Source organism: Medicago truncatula, chromosome 1, assembly GCF_003473485.1.
Source record: "Medicago truncatula cultivar Jemalong A17 chromosome 1, MtrunA17r5.0-ANR, whole genome shotgun sequence".
NCBI classification, from domain to species: domain Eukaryota; kingdom Viridiplantae; phylum Streptophyta; class Magnoliopsida; order Fabales; family Fabaceae; genus Medicago; species Medicago truncatula.
Genome location: NC_053042.1, coordinates 38,891,379 through 38,904,443, shown reverse-complemented (window position 1 = coordinate 38,904,443; position 13,065 = coordinate 38,891,379). Strand labels below are relative to the sequence as shown.

At 34.3% G+C, this 13,065-nt stretch overlaps 1 protein-coding gene across 3 annotated transcripts; it reads right to left on the bottom strand.

The window, feature by feature from the left end:
- Window positions 1–1,268: 1,268 nt before the first annotated feature.
- LOC25484595 (aspartic proteinase 36) lies at window positions 1,269–12,062 on the bottom strand. Of its 3 annotated transcripts, none has more exons than XM_013613448.3 (10): window positions 11,502–12,058; window positions 9,837–9,966; window positions 9,460–9,707; window positions 8,877–9,104; window positions 6,890–7,052; window positions 6,744–6,817; window positions 5,768–5,861; window positions 5,281–5,356; window positions 2,016–2,087; window positions 1,316–1,607 (listed from the first exon to the last, which is right to left on the bottom strand). In XM_013613448.3, exons 1-10 carry the CDS (start codon window positions 11,702–11,704, stop codon window positions 1,456–1,458), a joined length of 1,440 nt encoding a protein of 479 aa, XP_013468902.1. In that variant the 5' UTR covers window positions 11,705–12,058; the 3' UTR covers window positions 1,316–1,455. The 3 variants fall into 3 exon arrangements, with proteins under 3 accessions (XP_024637326.1, XP_013468902.1, XP_013468904.1); XM_013613450.3 differs by having other exon boundaries at window positions 5,771–5,861; XM_024781558.2 differs by lacking the exon at window positions 8,877–9,104 and having other exon boundaries at window positions 1,269–1,607; window positions 11,502–12,062.
- Between the last annotated feature and the right edge of the window lie 1,003 nt (window positions 12,063–13,065).

Sequence of the window (13,065 nt, the reverse complement as noted above, 5' to 3'; positions counted from 1 at the left end):
AAGAATTACACAAAAATATCAAGTGGTGAGAAACTCTAGCTTCATTATCCTAGGTTGAACGACAACTTCTTCGAACCTCACTCAATATTTCCTCTCAGAAATTGTAAGAAATGGGAGTTTTTTACATTTGTTAGCAAATTGTTGGAAGTCTTTTCAAGTTCATGGGAAGAAGTCTTTTCAAATTGTTGAAACCGCATGTATTGATCGTTGATAATATTATTGATCTTTATTTTAAAGTTCTTTAATAATGTCATAGGTGAAAACGTAGCATATGGTGTACAACACTATGCAGTTTTTGGAAAAGTAGAAATTTAAAGTTGGAACGATGTGGATGAAAATAGTACAAGGATATATCACCGTACCACCACTTTTCTCAATCAATGGCAATGGATAAACTTGAAAAAAAAAAAAAAAAAAAAAAAAAAAAAAAGCAATGGGATAGTATACGTACCAATATTGCACCTTGGAGGAAACCACATTTTGGTATGTTAAAATGCAAAATTGATTTAGGTATAACAAAGTTGGTGCTGGCATGTGCATTAGAGACCATGATGGCCGATTCATTAAGGCCAAAACTGCTACTTTCTCTTCATTACTACAAGTTAAAGGTTAAAAGGTGAGGCGTTTGGATTGCTTGCTGCAAGCCATTAAATTGATTGGTGAATTAGGTCTTTACAATGTTATATTTGTATCAATATATACTTTTCTTTATAAATTTATAGTTGTTCGATAATTTTAATTGTTCAAATAATAGAGTTAAAATCCTCTCAATTTATCATCCTCTCCATTTCTACCATTTGGAGAGATAACAACTAAATTTATCGAACAACTACAAATTTATAAGGAAAAGTAGATATTGATATGAAAATCAAAGAAATAGAGAGGAAAAAAAAAACATAATGTGATTATGAGAGAAAAAATTGTCACAAATTATCATAAAATGATTATACAAATATCATTTCTCTAAGTTAAATGCAAGTGGTTGGGGACAATTTCAACAAGTCACAGCCTGATTTATCTCATTTTTATTTTTGTTTCATTATTAGAGATCGTATTCTTCATTTTAATCGATTATATATATGTTATAGCTTGTTGGCTTAGTTTTCTAGAAGACAAGCTAATATGATAGCTCGTGAGTTAGCTACGGAGGTTGTATAAATGGTTAATATTTGATTTGATACCAAATTGTATTGCTACTCATTTGATTAATGATATGAGTTAAGTTTGTTCTCTTGTAAAAAAAAAAAAAGTCAGTGTAAAACAATGCATCATAAACCTTCATCATTTAATAACAAAATGTTCCAAAAAAATTAAAAAAAAAATCGCCCCTTTTGCATCTATAATAATCTATACGAGAACTGGTTAAATTATACCATATCAACCACACTGCACACCTTATCATTCAAGGAATTATGATACAACAAGATCAAATTGAATGTCATAACTCATCAGAACCTAGTTATAAAAACAGTTTAACATGGCAATTAGCAACAAAAAGAATGACAATATTCTACCAATTAAAAAGGTAGAAGCTGAAGAAATATTGTGTGCACCCACTGTATGTACTATTCCAGTCGTTGCATCCTTCACTTTAATGCTGGAAGAGCCTAAAGAAACAATAACAGTGTTAAGCAAGTTATTCTAGCATACAATACTATTAACAAACTTAACCCTAAAAAACAATAGAAATTAACCATAAGATTCATGTGGATTAGATGGCTGCTATAACAGATGAGGCTTCGTTTGGTCAAAATCTGTTTGTAATTCACCTTTCTTATTTTTCTAATACTAAAAAAATGATCAATAAACAGAAAAGATGAAGCTGAAAAATATTTCAAACTGGAGTAGGTATAGAGGAGGAATGGTGAAGTTGGTTCAAATGAAGAGGAAATAATCTTAGGTGTTATAACTTGATGTAACCTTGGACTAATTTTGCATATTAATGTATAACTGCGGATATTTTTACCATACAACAAAGTAGGAAACAGAGTTATGAAAGGCTAATTGGTACTCACAATTGTATTCAGTCCATCCAATAGCCATATTCTCAAGATCGTACAAGACAAGTTTGTTTGAAAGCACCAAATCTGAAATTGAAAATAATAAAAGTTAATAAATGATATTAACACATCCAATACTTGTGAGAAGGATTTTCCCAAATGAATTCTAGCATTAGAGAGAAAGAGAGAGAGAGAGAGAGAAAATGAGGATCAAGGTTTACACTTTAAATTAAATGCAAGTACACAATTCTTAAATTAACACCAAATGGCTTAACATTTTAAAGCCTATAAGAGAAAGTTAAGGAAGAAAGGGGAAAAAAAACGCTTGTGATACGGGATTTCCAAAATGAATTTTAGCATCAGAGAGAGAGAATGCTCAAGGTTTAACACAAATGGCTAAACAATTTAAAGCTTAGACCAACATATTATTAATAGGATGCTATAAAGTACCATGATTGAGGGGGGTATGGGTAAAGAACTTCATTAAGCACTTATTCAATTAATATTTATCATATGTTATTCTTGTGGTGCTTCATCACACCACCAGAATCTCCTCCCCTTTGAATAGGTTTGGTGTCACTTATGAATGACGGTGTGGACCATGTGTTTCAGCTCATGTTTTAGGCGCTTCTACCCCTAATCTGGCTCCATCATCTTCTGCTGATTTTAGTATTGCCGTTCACAAAAATAAACATTCTACCCTTAACCTTCATTCCATTTATAATTTGGTACCATGCTGTCGATCTCCCACCTATTATGCTTTTGTTTATGCTCTTTCGTCTGTCTCAATTCCTAACATAGTTCAGGAAGTATCACATTCAGTGTGGAGATAATCCATGACTGATGAGATGGGTGTTGAATGTTTAGATAGACACTGGTGGCCATGTGGACCGATTGAAAGCCCGTCAAAGCAAGGGGGTATACACAGCCTATGGTCAAGATTATAGTGAGACCTTATCACCAATTGTGAATATGTCATTTGTTTGCTTCTTTTTAGTCATGAAGCACAGTTGGGCATAAAAAATATTTTGCATGGTGAGTTAGAGGAGATATCAAAAATTGCTCGGTAAATTGAACTATCTCACTGTGATCAGGCCAGATGTGTCGTATTATGCCGATGTGACAGGGTAGATTTTCACCTCTCCTCATGATAGTTATTGGCATCAGTTATTCAAATTATCAAATGCATAAAAGGATGTTGGAAATCCCACCCCAAGCGTGAGGGGGTGTGTTGGTAATCCCACCTTTATTGCGATCTGCCCCTAATTACCTTGTGTTGGCTTTGAGGGGGCGGAATTAGTCCCACATTGGTTAGATAGGACTCTTGATAAGGTTTATAAACAGGAGGCACTCCTCACCTTACAAGCCGGTTTTGTAAGGATGGGTTAGGCCCCAAATTTCTACAAAGGATCACCTCAAAAGGAGCTCGTTTACACCGATAGGAATCATATTGACATTGTTGGATATACAAATGCCAATTGAGCAGTAGCTTTCAGGCATAGACGGCTGACTTCCGGTTATTGTTAGATAGGACTCTTGATAAGAGTTTATAAACAGGAGGCACTCCTCACCTTACAGGCCGGTTTTGTAAGGATGGGTTAGGCCCCAAATTTCTACAAAGGATCACCTCAAAAGGAGCTCGTTTACACCGATAGGAATCATATTGACATTGTTGGATATACAAATGCCAATTGAGCAATAGCTTTCAGGCATAGACGGCTGACTTCCGGTTATTGTCTTTTCATGGGTGGAAGTATAATTTAGTGGAAGAGTAGTAAGCAGGTTGTTAATACACGGCCGAGTACAAAGGCTGAATACCGGGTTATGGCTCACGCCATATGTGAGCTTTTGTGGTCGAGACATTTACTGCAAGAGTTGCATTTCAGTGAAATTGGTCTTATGGAACTAGAATGTGATAACCAGCCAACTTCGTATCTTTCGTCCAGTCCAATCTTTCATTAGAGAACAAAACATATAGAAGTTGACTGGTACTTAATTAGAGAGAAGATCCTCTTTGGAATCATCAAAACATCATATACTTGTTTGAAGGATTAGCTTGCTGATATCGCCGCCAAATCTTTGTGGGGTCCTCAAATAACTTACATTTGTAACAAGCTTTTTGAGGGGAAGTGTTGAAATCAAATTAAATTGAGAGAGCGAGTAAGTTTACTGGTTGAAATCAAATTAAATTGAGAGAGCGAGTAAGTTTACTGGTTGAAATCAAATTAAAAGGAGAACCAAGTCCAAGTAACACATAATTCAGAGATAGAGATGACAAAGGTGAAACTTGACCAATACCAGTAACTTGTGCCTTGGAACCATTAGCAAGGGTGACGTTGTGATGTATTTTAGGAGGTGCCAAGTTAGAGATAAAGAGAGGGATTACCAACGACATGATCCGAAGCACCAGTCTGAATTCCATGATCCCCACAAAGTTAGATAGACAAATCGTACCAAAATGAGCCAAAGTGGCTGGAGATGAAATCTATTGGACAACCATCATACAACAAACCAAAAAAACAAAAGTGCAGATCACAAACGTTCCAACAATTGGTGTGGCGACACAACACAAATAACACAGTTATCAAGGATCCAAATTGTGAACCAGTAGACCTTGTGATGCTATACCAGTGACAAAAGACCAAAAACACTGCAGCAATGAGCCTCAAGACAACATACACAGTGATAAAACAACAAAAGAACCTCCAAAACAAGTGTCAAACGTGGGACCCACAAACTGGAAGTTGTCCCAACAAAAATAGGAGAAGGTGAGCCAGCTGGAACAAACAGTGTCGCAAATGTACGCTCAGAAGGCTGCGCGTGATTCACGTGCCAAATAGATGTTCGGAGTGTGGAGGTGCATGAAGGGGTGTTCAACGGCAGGATTTCAGACGATGGCAGATCAGCAGTGTCCGGTCACAGTCGTGTGGCGGTATCTCAGTTGGTGATAGCGGCAGAAGAAATAGAAGTCTTTTTTTAATGAATGATAGAACTGAAAAATAAACTAGGGTAGCCTTAACGAAGACTGAACGCGCAGATAAAAAAAAAAATTAGGATTTCGAACCTTGCTCTAGATACCAAGTTGAATAGTTTAGAATGATCAACTTTTATTTCACAATGAGATTGTGCAAACTTATAAGCAAATAAGGAAACTAAATCTATCCTAATAAATCGAAAAATAATCAACAATAGCTATTGAGCATTCCATTTGGTTCAATATGAGGAATAAAATACTTTCAGTCTTAAGTATTTAAAAGTGATATTTAATTTTAAAGTGTACCTCCAAGAAGTGTCATGTCCTTTCCATCCTTAGTTTGGGTCACACTTTTCTGCCAGCCAATACATCGGACACCAGCCTAGAGGACAAAATTAAGGAAAAATAATATCAAGAAACATAATAGTACATACCAGCACCAAGTTTAACAAAATGAGCTATTCAAAAATAAATCGAAAACATACATAATATATCAGTAAAATTCTCCATATGGCAATTTAGATCATCATTGAAGTCAAGAGTTAACAAAGGATAGATCATCAGACCATTTAATTTACAATCACATGATGTCTCTACACATATAATATATGGCACTTAATAAGCATGTATGATATAACACACAAAACACCTGGGACCTGGGTACAGTTCGGAGAGGGAGAAATCATTTCAGACATGTTAAACTTGTACAAAATTGAAATTTGAGTTTCTAGCATCTACAAAGCTTCTCAGTTTAGAGTCAGTGTACATCTACAGTGAATAAACAAGTTCATACCACCTTATATTGGAACAGATAGTCATGAGGATAAACTGTCAGAGAAAGAGAACCCTCAAAATGTAGTTTGACAACTGGAAATCCACCATCAACACTGCAAGGTTACAATGGTCAAAAAATTCAGAGCTCAACCATATGCCAGAGAATCAAGTGCAATTGTTGCTTTGTTGAATTGATAAAATTCAGCTTTCAAAATGTAAAAAAGCAAGCATCATTTGAACAGTTTAGACCTAGTTAAATAAAATTTTAAAGAACCATCTTAAATGGCTCTTTTGTAATAGAAAATTATTTTCCTGTGTAGCAACAAAAAGTCTATATATCTATAGTCTACTTAAAATAATCATGTATACAACTATCTGCAGATAACAATTCAACCCACTCAATTAATCCCTTAACAAACTAAGGAAATGGACAACAAAGCCCAAAAAGAAAATGAAAAGGACCGAGAAAAGGAATTAGCACTCTTTCTCTGTTTAATGAAGTTCTTATAGCACATAATGTGGTCACTTCATCAAGAAGCTAATCAGTAATTTTGTCAACAACTCAATTTTTGTTAAAGCTATGTCCTTGCTCAAGTGCAAAAGTTAATCATGATACATAGTCTCTAATATATTAACTAGGTCCTACTTGCTACTGTCATATGTCCTTTATTATATTTTATACTAATCTTTTTCCTCCAGTAGGCTTCAAAATATTGGATTACTAATATTATCAAAACAGAAAAATATGACATTTGGGAAGATATAATTAAATGAAAATATGATGTTGTCACCATACCCAATAGGATAAATGAATAATGACATAAATCTCTAGTATCTCTGATAAATTATTTGAGATATCTTCAGTCAATAAAAAAACAATGATGAATCAAACAAATAATAGATCACACCCTAATATTTGCAAACAATAATTACTCAGATATAACAGAGAAAATTGAAATTTCTATACAAAAATGTTACAATGGTAAATGGCGTACTTTCCAGCATACGGAAAACATTTAAATTGTTCCTCAATGCGAGCTAATTTCAATTCAGGCTGACGGGCAAAAATCTATCAAAAAGAACAACCATAAGTGCTCCAGAAGAAATATTAATTGAATTAATATTTTCTAGATACAAATACCTTTGGAATTAGTTGGTCATAAACTATGACAGGAAGATAAGCCAAGGTTGTTCCACTATCAATCACTGTCCCCTTCCCATTTCCAGAATCAAATATATCCGAGGGAAGCTGTAGAACATCACCATCAACTTCAATATTCTTCAAAACCACATTGTAATGTGCCCTACAATAGTCAACAACAGACTGCAGTTATAAGATAATTACAATCCCAAGAGCTAAACTGAATATCAAATACATCATGACCAACTGAATTACTGAAAGAATATTCATGGAAAGTTTTCAAAGCAGTCTCAGATGGATATATCCTATGGGACTTAATTTCCCTTCTAGTGAACTGCAGAAAACCACCGGAGCTATCATGCATATAACAACTAGCTAGAATGATAGAGATAGAATTTCACATACGCAAAACTCTTTACAGTTTGAAAATTGAAATAAGTGCACCAGATCCAACAAGGGTGTGACAAAAAAAACATGAAAAGATTGATTAGCTAATCACACCTATTCTAATGATATTTGATTAAAAGCAAGATATTTGATGGTAATATACAAATGAAAATTCATTAAAAATAATTAGTATGAATGCTTTGTTTCTCCCATATCAACCAATTATAAATTTGTCTTTAAGATGAAGTTTTTGTTACTTCATTTTATGACTCATTTAAATGGGTATATATATGCATTGAGGTAGATGTTCGGATCTTATTGATACAGACCACAATAATAGAAACACCAAAGAAGATACGAAAGGGAGTTACATTGAACTCAAACTGTGAACATATGAGTATATTGGTAGCAAATAAAAACAAGAAGAATTGCGAACAAGAAAATGAAAAGAAGAATCACAAGAAACAACAGTAGATTCCAACTTCCTGCCCAAACCCAGCGCATATACCCATAAACAAAAATTTGCCTTCCTTCCTCCATATTCATGTCTCTGCCCTCTTCATAACCACCTCCTTTCATCTATTACTACTGGGATCCTCTCAAATTTCCACTTAACATTGTCTCTCCCACTAAGTCTACTCCATGTGTTCCTCTTTCCCTCATTTTTGGAATATACCTCCAACTCCTTGGGGCCATAGCTTAACTGCTATAATAATAGGCCCTTAACATCAGTTACTGTATTGAGCTCCTAAGTCTGGTCACCTTTCATCCATTACTCCTAGGCCCTACTCGATTACCAGTTAGTATAAACATCTCTCCCACTAAATCTCTTTCACGTGTCCCTCTTTTCCCTTTTCTGAAATATACCATCCATGGCTTGGGGCCATGGCTTAAATGCTGCACTATCAATGAACCCTTAAAATCAATGTAGTGGGCTTCTGAGTCTCGCCACTAAAACATTTATCCAAATGGATAGAAAAATGCAAATCTAAAACTCTAGAGCCCTACGGTGGTTGGTTTTAATAGTGGTCATGAATCTCGGCAAGCTTTACCTGCAATGTCAAGGTATGAACCCTAGAACTACGCCTCTGAAGACGGCTTTACCTAACTAGCAATCTTAGCCAAGGTTAACTTGCAGCCATACCTATGAGGATTCCAATCAAAGAACAAAAATAAAATCCAATAAAAAAATGGCAGCCCGGTGCACTAAAGCTCTCGCATACGCAGGGTCTGGGAGGGGTCCCACCAATTGGTGTATTGTATGCAGCCTTATACTGATTTTTATACAAGAGGTTGTTTACAGGACTTGAATCTGTGACCTTTCAGTCATGTGACAACAACTTTACCGTTGCGCCAAGGCTTCCCAAAAATAAAATCCACAACTAGAAAAATTCTTTTCTTCAACTTATAGTAAGTACTGCTCCCTACTTAATTGCATATCAACTTAAACAAAATTATGATCAATTGATCGTGAAATGAGGTTATATAACAATTTCATTATTGATACTTTTGAAATTGCGTGTCAACAAGCTTTGCCCTTGGATTTACATGACAACCAATATCAAGGCATGAGATCAAAAGACTAGATTAATGAACATACATATTTGGTACCAATGGAGTTGTTCTGACTTTTGGTTCCACCAATTCCCCTATGGCAAATATTCCACCACCACGAATATTGTCAAGGCAGTGTGAAAATATTTTTTTCACCTTTCGAGATGCAGCAAGCTGTGAAAGCACAGAAGAATTTTCCTGTCCAAAACCAATTATTCCATCAAGGGCTTCTTCGGAAGATGCACCCAATGTGCCAGATTGTACAGCGCCACACCTGTCAGCAAGCGAAGACCCACAGAGATGCAAAAGAGGGGAATAAAAATGTCAAGCCAGTGATTTTATTCTTTAATTCTTTATCAATCTAGGAAGATGAATGTCTCTAAATAAATTGACCCACTTAAATTCGCCACTTGAATGGAAAATATTTGAGTACCATAAAACAGTTAATTCAAAAAGGCAACGGAAATTTTGTCTACAGCCGAAGATTAACCCACTCATGAGAAAAAAGAACAAAAACCCCTAATTCAATTCAACAACAATGACACTAACACAACATACATGATCGCCCGAAAATTCAACAACATACAATACAATGAAAATTGTGGAGTATAAGAAATAACAATTCTCACCCAAAAATGATGCTGCTATTTTGCGGTGCGGTATGGAGATTTCCGTTGATCCGGTCAAAAGTAAGATAGTCCCTGACATAGTATCCAGTAGTTGCACTTCCATCTCCATAAGTTATGCTATAGGGGCAGGGTGTTTCCGCCTTACAACCAGGAATCGGACCATCATATGTGGAAGAGCAAAACTCATGATCACAAGAAATTAACTCTGAAGTATGAGATCCCTTTGGGTCATAGAGAGTCAAGTCCATCTGTTGTAACAACAACAACAATGAAAATACAAAAATTAAATAAGGGGTCAAGTCAACATAACTTTGACTTAGTATCACAATCATATCTTATATATGATGATGATTCTTCAATTGAAAATGCATACATACACCAATTTGGCTTTTCGTAGGACATCTTGAGCACTCAACACAATTCACCCACAGAATATCACTTCCTGTATCAACTTGGACATAGTAGTCCTTCTTTGGAGAGCCAAGCCCAAGTTTAGTGAAATACAACCTAAATCAAATAAGATAATAACTTCATGTTATAATTTAGCTCAATTTCCATTTTTTCAATCTTTTTTAGATCTTGGTGTGAGGTTTATTAGGAGACAGACAAATAGGGTAACCCATGATTTAGCTCATGCGACCTCGTTTATAGTTAGAGCTTGTTTAGATTGGCTTATTTGAGCTTATCTATTGGCATAAACACTTGTGAGATTGTTTGGAGAACTTACAAAAACAGCCTATGAGTTATGACATGTCCATAAGTTATTTTCAACTTATTTCCATAAGCTCTCCAGGACAGCTTATGAAAACAGCATATAGATTATACGAAAACAGTGTTTGACTTTATTTTATCTTGTATTATAAAAATAGCTTATTCATAAGTTCTTATGCTGAAAACCGCAAAATAAGTTGTTTATCCGAACAAAGTCTTAGTCCCCAAGATTTTATCAAGTTCCACATTGTATCGCTTCAATAATTTTCAACAAAATTAAGTAGTTGTATATTGTCAGCAAAAAATTCATAGCTCATAATAATAAAACAAAATTAAAAATTAAATCGGTAAGAATTTGTATAATTAATAATTAAACAAAACTAACTCATATTTCTACCATTACACTATACTACAGTTAAATTAGATCCTAAAATATCTTCACAGCAGGATAAAAAATGAATACATATCATTTTACTCTGTGCATACCAATTAAACTATAGAGCATCATCATCATCTTATATAAAACAACTCTAAAGTTAACTCAGTGTTGTTAAATAACTGGTATAGCGCCGTTATACCACTATTACATATCGGTATTTGGAGCAACTGCGACAAAAGTCAATATGCTGTTGTGAATCCATACCACTGAAATAGCGGTGACTTTTTGCATATTGGCTATATCGGTTATTGCTTACGTATTAGAAGTTATTATTATCTTTTATGCTTTTTCCCGTAATGATGACATTAAAAATATCACGTAAGCTGCGCCTAACATTTTTAAAAACATTAAAAATAAAATAATGCTGATTCGGTAATGAGATGGGGTTTTATATCACCCCTAAACCCTACTACCTAGGTAACCTCTCGTCACTAAACCACCTTTCCCTCTTCCTCTTCACTTCAAAGTTCAAACTTCACTCTGTGTATGTTTGGTATCACGATGAATATATCAGAATCACAGTACAGTGATACTAAACATAAATATTTATATTTTGAAATTTAAGTCAGTTTTAATTCATGTTACTAGCTTTCTGCAGCAATGTATGTAACTATGCATCATGCTTTATTAATTGTTCAAACTATTGAGATTTTTAGTTTAATGCCAGTCATTTTTTCTTAATTTCTGCTTATGTAGCTTTTATCTGCGTGCTGCATGATCTATTCATCGGATTTTTGGCGATCCGCTATTAATAACACTGAATCAACTCTCTATAACTGTTTTTGGTCGATAAAACACATATTCATTAAATTTACGTGACAACACATAACTAGATGCAGAGAGTGTCGTAATTAAATTGATAATAATAATAAAGTTGAGTAAAGAGACTGACCCGGTTCTAGTAGGAAGACCATTACCACCAAGATTGAAATCAACGGATGAAAGAAATCTACCACGACGATGATGATCGTGATGTTTAATTCCACTTAAAGTCGTTTTCCGACGCTCCACCTGAAACACCAAATTATCGCCATTCGCAACACACAAAATTTCCAAAGCTAGTATAATCAATAATAAATATCTCAGATCCATCATTAATCAGAATGCTTTCTGATTTCAACTTCAGCTTAATGAAAAAATGAAACTGAATTGATTGAAATTGAAATATATGATGTGAAATGTGAGTATGGAGGAGAAAGAAACAATCAAGCTTAACCGACTAATAGAGGAAAAAAACAGAAAAACAGTAGAGTGAATGAGTGGGAATGAAATTAGTTAATTTTTGATCAATTTCATTTCAACGTCAAACGACGCGTCTAACACGACGTTAAAGATTATCTTTTCTATGTTTGGAAAATTATTAGGTTACAAGTTTCTTTCGTGTCAATTACTTCACGATAAAGGTGGTTTTTTGGTTAAAATGTCTATAACTTTTTGCTTCTTTTGCTTACTCACTCTGCGTGGACTCAAATTTCGATCTATCATTTTCCTTTTCTATCTTGTGTTTTTTTTAGTGTTTGAAAATTTTAAATGTTTAATTATTACTATTTTATAATTTATCAAACTACGGTGGATTCTAGGGTGAGGGTCCAACCAAGTCCCTCACCGTGAACCATGAAAGAAAACCATTCGATTATGTTGTCATACCAGATCTTACGATACATCCCTCATACATTATAATTGTTTCTTTCTTTCTTCCCTCTTCCTCTCACCTATGGCAACCACTGTCAAACTCTCAATCTGTCAACCTCCCAACCATGTCAACTTCCAAATCAGTGGATTATAACAACAAAGTTTTCAATCAAATCAAGTAAATCAATTTCTAATTCTTATCAAGTAATCACAAAAATTTATTCTTATTATTATCTTATGATTTTGGGACCAACTTTTATAAATCTTCAAAAATAATTATTGAAGATTTGGTTTCAAATGTATAACGTGAGTCATTGTGCACATATGTATCAATCTTCTCTCCTAGCATTTCTTAATTTGTAAGGGTTGTTCTTTTCTTTAAAAGTTCTCAAATTTATAACGTTGTTACAAGTGATATTCTCAAAACATGGATGCTGCAGTTGGTGGTAGTGAGATTCACAGAGAAACCGTAGATGATAATGTCAGACAATGAAGAGAGTGGGATCTGTCATGGCTAATTGATGGTAGTTGTTGGAGGTGAAAGGAAGAGAGAAGAAAGAAAGAAATAATTATCATGTATGAGGGGTGCATTGTAAGATCTGGTAGGACAACATAATCTAATGGTTTTTGTTCATGGTTCACGGTGAGGGATTTGGTTGGACCCTCACTCTAGAATCCACCATCAAACTACTTGTGATATTTTTTTAAATAAAATTAAAATATTTTAATTTGGTCAATAAACTTTTATATATATATATATATATATATATATATATATATATATATATATATATATATATATATATATATATATATATATATTA